Source organism: Mus pahari, chromosome 20, assembly GCF_900095145.1.
Source record: "Mus pahari chromosome 20, PAHARI_EIJ_v1.1, whole genome shotgun sequence".
Taxonomy (NCBI): domain Eukaryota; kingdom Metazoa; phylum Chordata; class Mammalia; order Rodentia; family Muridae; genus Mus; species Mus pahari.
The window spans coordinates 33,461,559-33,469,098 of NC_034609.1; the positions used below are offsets into that span (position 1 = coordinate 33,461,559).

The 7,540-nt window shown below is 49.0% G+C and overlaps 1 protein-coding gene across 1 annotated transcript in view; it reads left to right on the plus strand.

Annotated features, from left to right (window-relative positions):
- Positions 1-5,750, plus strand: part of Tle7 (TLE family member 7) — a 12,338-nt gene extending 6,588 nt beyond the window's left edge. Inside the window, exons 2-10 of the mRNA XM_029532347.1 lie at positions 2,573-2,682; positions 2,794-2,816; positions 2,978-3,036; positions 3,537-3,749; positions 3,840-4,081; positions 4,282-4,423; positions 4,568-4,721; positions 5,059-5,132; positions 5,404-5,750. Of these exons, the coding sequence (XP_029388207.1) occupies positions 2,573-2,682; positions 2,794-2,816; positions 2,978-3,036; positions 3,537-3,749; positions 3,840-4,081; positions 4,282-4,423; positions 4,568-4,721; positions 5,059-5,132; positions 5,404-5,508 (1,122 nt within the window). The 3' untranslated portion in view covers positions 5,509-5,750. The remainder of the gene's footprint in view (positions 1-2,572; positions 2,683-2,793; positions 2,817-2,977; positions 3,037-3,536; positions 3,750-3,839; positions 4,082-4,281; positions 4,424-4,567; positions 4,722-5,058; positions 5,133-5,403) is intronic.
- The last annotated feature ends 1,790 nt before the right edge of the window (positions 5,751-7,540 follow it).

The window sequence follows — 7,540 nt, forward strand, 5'->3', positions numbered from 1 at the left end:
CTGGAACTCACTCTGTAGACCAGGCTGGCCTCAAACTCAGAAATCTGCCTGCCTCTGCCTCCCGAGTGCTGGGATTAAAGGTGTGCGCCACCATGCCCGGCACAGCTATTCTTCTTAATCTCTTGTACATATGTGAACATACATGAAAATAAATTCTAATTTCTATCCTTTCTTATACAAAGTTAATAATGTTTTGAACATTGTTCTGAGCTTTGTAAACCGCCCCTCTAATATGATACCATGTCAATGAATATGTCTGTGTGTGTGTGTGTGTGTGTGTGTGTGTGTGTGTGTGTATTTAAATACTGTATACTATTCCACTGTGGGGATGGTCTAGAGCTTACATCACCATTCTTCACCTGTGCTATTTGAGGTTTGCGACAACTTATACACATACCATTTTGTACATATCCAGTTGTGTGTACGGGATAGCTTTGTGAAAGTGGGAGGTGGGAAAGTGAACCAGAAGGGACATGGTATGAGGCTGTTCTGTGCTTTCTAGCCACTTGACCTGGGACCCGGGGCTCACTCGTTCCACACTTCACTTTGTGAATCTGTCACGTGTGCCCTGGCACTTGGGAGGCTGAGGCAGGAGGATAGTCAGAAATTTTGAGTCCAGCCTGGGCTACGGGACGAGATCTTGTCTCAAAACAATATCTATAAAATGGTTCGGAAAGGCTGGGAGTTTAGCTCAGGGAGAGAGTGACTTCCTAGCATGTGTGGGGGGAAGGGCTTGGGTTTGATCGGCGGCACCTCCAGACCAACAATCAACCAACCATAAGCAGAGCACAAGGATCAAACAAGATCTTCTATGTGAAACATGTAGTTTAGGGCCACATATACAGATGACCCTTGGCAGGCAGCTGGGTTTCTATTAAAGTCCTGCTAGAGCCGGATTGAGCCTGGCTGTCAAACCGGTTGATCTGAATGGAAGATTCCCTCTCCAATGGCTACCCATGTCCCCGAGGTTTCTGTTAGGTTCTCTTAACAGAAAACATGGAGTTTCTCGGGGATATTTCTAGGGTTAGCTGTTGGGTATGTTGGAGTGGAATCTTTCTAGACAGGGCACTGGCTTGTCTTAAATTTTCTGATTCTCCTGAACAGGCTGCAGTTAAATGCACTGTCTTCTATGTATCATTTGCTACTAGCCTTTCTACAATGTTCCACAGCCTTCAGGTGTGACGCCGTTCCCATCTTAGAATTATCTTGGGGTGCAGCAAATTTCAATGACTGACAGGCCACCTGCATCCTGTTCTCACCTGACAGTGTCTTATATTTGAGTTCATGAGCCCAAGCTCCTCCATGCTGTCTCTTGTAGTGGGTGGGACACCCCATGGCCTGCATGTACATTTCCACAGCACTGGGATACATTGGGGGAATGAGCCACATTTGAAATGGGTACGTCCAAATTAAAGGGTGAGTTTGATTTTGTCTACGCAGAAACAGTCCATTTCTGCAAAACTTAGTTGACAATCAATCTTTGGAGGCTTTAGGTTAAAAGAGGTGTTCTCAGAACATTCTGAACAGACTTTGTTCAGTATACCTGGACATTTTTTTTTTTTGCCTCTGTTTTGTGCGTGTGCGCACGCACGCATGTGTGTGTGTGTGTGTGTGTGTGTGTGTGTGTGAGAGAGAGAGAGAGAGAGAGAGAGAGAGAGAGAGAGAGAGAGAGCCAGAGGTTGATACCAGCTGTCTTCCTCAACCATACTCCACCTTTTTTGAAATTGTTTTTTTGGGGTGAGCACATGTGTATGTGCACATGCATGTGACTGTGTACATGCCACAGGGCACTCGAGGAGGCCAGAGGGCAGCCTTTCAGCAGCCGTTTTTCTTCTTCCACCTTATTTTGAGGCAGGGTTTCTCTGTGGCTGTGGCTGAGCTGCATACTCCAGGGCGTCTGGTCTTCAGGCTCCCGAACAATTCTGTCCCCACGTCCCACCTTGCTGTACAAGTGCAGAGATTATAGCTGTGTGCTACCACATCTGGATTTTCACGTAGGCTTGAGGACTGAAGTCAGGCCATCTGGCTAGCGGAGGCATCTCCTTGGCCCTTTGCCGTATCCTTATTTTTTGAGGCAGTGTCTCTCATTAAACCCCAGAGCTTAATAATTCAGAGTGGCTGACCAACAAGCCCCAGGGATCCTGTCTGTCTCCACCTTCCCAGCAGGCACTAGGATGACAGATCCATGCTTGGCTTTTCACATGGCTGCTGGGGAATCTGCACTCAGATCCTCATGCTTGTGCAACAGGGGTTCGCCAACAGAGCTCTTTCCCCAGCCCTTTTCTGTTCTCTCCCATAGTACAGGATGACTTGGGAGTTCAGGATCTGTTTGCTGGGTCCCTAGAGCCAGATGGTTCATTAACTTGATTGACCCAAGAACATGAGTGAAGAGAAAGTGGACTCATTCAGGACCCTCAGAATTTATGATGAAACAGAGGAGATAAAGAAGATGCCAGAAGGCTCTGGTGTTTTTTCTCATCATGGGCAAAGAGAGCAACACCAAGTGGATGGTGCGCAGGGAATGCTCCAGCTGCCCCCATGTCCCTCAATACAGCATGACCCTGTTTGTCAGGAGATGCACAGTATGACCCAGCAGCAGTGGAACCCTCAGGCCCAGGATGCATCTGGGCTCCAGTCCATGTGGTTTTCAGAGGCAGAACCAGAAGGAGGAACCGGCTCAAGGTAAGGCTACAAGGACCAAGACTGGGCAGTGATGGACTGTCCTGGACAGAGAGGGCCCGACACCAAGTTCTGCACCTCACACCATCTTCCCTCTCTTCCCTTCTGTAATAGATTCCAACCAGGAGACATGACTGGTAAGTTTCTGGCTGTGATGGTATGGGTGGGGAGCGGGGAGTGGCCCAAGCTGGATCCAAGATGGTGGATGAGGTACCCAGTTTGGTGTTATGAGAGTTTGTGTCTCTCAGTTGCTGTGATATCCTGTCCATGAGAGGTGGGTGTGGCTGTTTCTCTGCAGGCCACTTCTCTTCTTCATCCTTGCCCAACAGAGAAGTCTGGTCATTCCTCAAAGCCATTGTAAGTACCTTAATATTACGTTTTCAATACCCAGGCATCATTGTTCTTTCCTACCCACCCTCTAATGGAGAAGTGGTGTGTTTGCACACCTCTCTTCCCTTTCTCTTAGGTAGGGTGGCCTGGGATGTCACCTTCTTAGCAACATTGTCTTCCTTCTTCCATTGTTCTGATAAGTAGTCTCTATAGCCCACAGGGTAACTTCTATGGGAGATGTGACTTGGGGGGTGGAGTGTCCCTGAGCCAAACTTTTTTTTTTATTATTGTTTTTTCGAGACAGGGTTTCTCTGTGTAGCCCTGGCTGTCCTGGAACTCACTCTGTAGATCAGGCTGGCCTCGAACTCGGAGATCCACCTGCCTCTGCCTCCCAAGTGCTGGGATTAAGGGCGTGCGCCACCACGCCCGGCTCTCTGAGCCAAACTCTTATGAGAACACTTAAGAATTTGGGGATGAGGGGCAGAACAGGCTTCCCCCTTGGTGGACCAGTCCTGTCCTCTCTCCAGCCTCCCATTCCGGATGAGGCAGTGGTCAAGCGGAAGTCCCCACGTAGTTCCTGGAGAGTCGGAACTCTCCGCCACGGGAAGCGAGTCAACGCCATTGCCATCAGCAGTGCTCCCTGCCACGTGTACACATGTGGCAGTGGCTATATCAGGGTGTGGGATGAAGATGCGCTGCATGCCTCAGACAGGGCACCTCAGGCCCAGCTGGACTTTCAGGTGAGGGGCTTCATTAGGTCTAGAGAAGTCAGCCAGGACTTCTGTCCCTAGCACTGCCGAGTGTACTGACAGTGTGTGCTCTTTCCTCAGGACCCTCGGAATCGTGTCCTCGCATGCAAGCTGTTCCCCAATGAGCAGAGTCTCATCACAGGGGGAATGGCCAGGGGTCTGACTCTCTGGGACCTGGCACCCACCCCCCAAATCAGGGCTCAGATGGCTTCCACGGGTTCCATATGCTACTCCTTGGCCCTTTCCTCTGATGCTCACCTCTGCTTGGCTTCTTTCAAAGGATTTGTGGAGATTTGGGATGTGCAGAACCAAATCTTGATCAGGTAGAACTTCTCTCTCGAGTCACACAGGTCTCTCTTGGGAAAGGCTTGAACAAGAGACCTCACTTTCCCTTCTTGGCAGTAGGGCTATGCCAAGCATCCTGGAAGGTGAATCTAGGGGCTTCCTAACCATGTAACTTCCAGGTTGTGGGGGCGGAGGAGGGCAAACATTTCTGAAGACCTCTGTGTCATTTTCCCACCAGGAAACACGAAGTCCCTCCCTATGCGTCCCGGTGCGTGGATATCACAGGCTTTAAGTTCTGGACAGGTGGTGAAGACACCACCCTATATTCCTGGGACCTGAGGAGCTACCAGAAGCTTCAGCAATACAACCTATGCCACGAGGTGCCTGCTCGGTTGCCTACAAGACCTAGTTCGACCCCAGGGTGGGAGCTTGGATGTGGGCACTGGTTGGTGAGCTTGAATTTGAGGCTGGGTCTTGAGGTGTGGCACTGGCAGTCTTGAATGGTGACCCAAGTCTTCCCACAGATACTGAGCATCACACATGACCCCAGTGAGGAGTGGGTGCTAGCCGGCTTGAAGATGAGCGACATCGTCATCTTGCATGCTCACCGGGAGGAGAAGTATAAAGCTGTTGTCCAAAGATACACACAACATCACAACCTCAAGTTCGCCTCTTGCGGTGAGCTAGAAGCCAGGGGGTCCCTATCTCCTTTCCTTCTCACCCTCTTTCCTTATGCCTCCCTCACAGGGGCTTCCCCTTATAGAGTGAAGCAGGAAGGTACAGGGAGACCGATGGTACAGGCGTTCCATCTCATGGGCCTCTTGTTCAGTCATAACTCACCATGTTCTGGGTATGGAAGGAGGGTGGCAGCAGATGAAGGGGTGGCTTGGGCTATCAGGCAGGGACACTGGGGCAGAGAAGATAGTTGCTCTCACCCTAGTCTACTTGAGGACAGCTGGAGTTAGAACAAGAGGCTCAGCCTGTGAAACCCGCCTCCAATTCTTCCCCTTGCCAGGGACCTATTTTATGGCCACACTGGATGAGGTGATCCACTGCCTAGCCGCACCCTCTCTAAGAAGGTTGTTCCAGGTACGGAAGTGGGGAGTGGAGGGGAATGAGGGTGTGTGCACTGAACTCTAAGGGCTTGTGGCCCCAGATCTCTACTCGATGGGTCCCAGAAAGAACTAGAAAATACCACGGAGATGGCCTTCTGCAGTGGGAGGGGGTGTGGACGGATCCTGTGAACCCATGGTCTTCATTTTGAGCCTTTTCCATGACACGGGGAAGCCCTGGGTCTACATAAACCTCAGACCATGAAGTCCGGCTCAAATCCCGCCCCTCCGTGTTGTTCTCTTCCAAGGCAGAGGAATGCTATGACATCCTGTGCTGTGACGTGTCCCCTGATAGTCGGTATCTGGTCACGGGTTCCAAGGACAGGGCCACGGTGTATCAGCTCTCATACTGAAAGTTGTGGGCTTGCCAGTGAAGAACCACGGAGGTCAGACCGAGTGAGCTCACAGTACCGGACACCTTCCACAACCTGCCTCCCTCTACTTGAGCCTTGATGGCTGGCTGGCTGCACTCCCAGGCTTTGGTTCTATGACTTGGGGGCTTTTCTTTTTGTTTCATCCCCCTATCAGTGATTTCTGTGTTTGGCAGGTAACTTTATGAGATATGGCTTTGGAATTAATAAAATAGAGCAAAACTCAGAATGCCGTTTGTGTAGTTCAGATAACAAAGTTATAGTAATGGCCTATTTCTGTATTTAGCAAGTGGGGGCATGTCATTCTTCCAGGGTGGGACCTATTAGTTACTTTTATGCTGCTGTGATAGAATATCCTGACAAAAAAAGCAACTTAGAGAAGAAAGGGTTTTTTATTTCTGGATTACAGTTCTGGAGGGATAGTCTCTCATGACAAGGAAGTCATGGTAGCAGAAGTGTTGGGCCAGGTGGGCAGATGGGAAGCTGGGAAACTGGGAACCTGAGTGACCACATTTCATCCATCTCATGATGATGATGATGATGATGATGATGATGATAATGAGAGAGAGAGAGAGAGAGAGAGAGAGAGAGAGAGAGAGAGAGAGAGAGAGAGAGCCCAGTTGCATCCTTCCGCCTGTCCTTCTATAGTGGGATGGACTGAGTACAGAACCTGTGAACCCATGGACTTCACTTTGAGCTTTGTCCATGGCACAATGAAGCCCTGAGTCTACATAAACCCTGGACCTTTTCCAACACATGTCTGCCTGCATGCCGTCATGCTTCCTGCCGTGACAATAATGGACTAAACCTCTGTAAACCAGCCCCTATCAAATGTTTTCCTTTTAAGAGTTGCTGTGGTCATGGTGTCTCTTCACAGTAGTAACCCCCCAACCCCCCAAATAAGATACCATGAAAGACAAACAAATTTGTATTTTCATTTCATCAATGTTGATGTCTATATGTTACTATAGTCCTGGAAAGAGCCTGCATTTGCTTAAAAGGTCGAGTGGTGAGTACTTTAGGCCTTGTTGAAATTGATGTTGCAACTCTTCCATTTTGCTGCTGTGGCATGCAGGCCACTACAGATAAGTAGATAAACAAGTGAGTATGCATTTCATCAATGAAACTTTATAGATAACAAGCAGGGAACCGAATGGCCTTCTGGGTATAGTTTGTCAACTCCTGTCAATATTTCTTTAAGTAATATAGACAATTTAAAAAATCTATTAGGGCTGGTAAGATGGCTCAGACGGTAAGAGCACCCGACTGCTCTTCTGAAGGTCCTGAGTTCAAATTCCAGCAACCACATGGTGGCTCACAACCATCCGTAAGGAGATCTGATGCCCTCTTCTGGAGTGTCTGAAGATAGCTACAGTGTACTTACATTTAAAAAAAAAAAAAAAAAAAGAAAGAAAAGAAAAGAAAAGAAAAGAAAAAGAAAAAAATCTATTTAAAAGGTATAGAATTAGCTTGGTGTGGTGGTGCCTGCTTTTAATCCCAGGCAAATCTCTAAGTTCAAGACCAGTCTGGTCTACAGAGCAAGTTCTAGGGCAACTGGTGCAACCCAGAGAAACCCTGTCTCAGAAAAAAGACCTATACATGTGAGCGCGTGCACACACACACACACACACACACACACACACACACACACACACACGGCTGGTCTCCAGTCAAGGTCTGAATCCCGAAGTCATAATTCACTTTCATGACACGGTAGGCATTCCCTCATGCTCCTAGAACTCTGGCTCCTCCCTAAGTTACTGCTCCCCACAGCCCCCACAAGAGAAGCATGGTCAGTAGTCATGTAGACAAAGGCCCAAGCTTCTGACCTTCAGGCTAAACTCCTCCCCAATTACCTAGCAACAGTGAAGACCATAAAAAGGGCTGTTCAGCCCCACCTCGCTCTCTTACGCTCTTACTTGTCTCCTTCTCACCCTCACTCTCACCCTCTCTCTCCTCTCTCTTTGTCTTCTCCTCTCCTCTCCTCTCCTCTCCTCTCCTCTCCTCTCCTCTC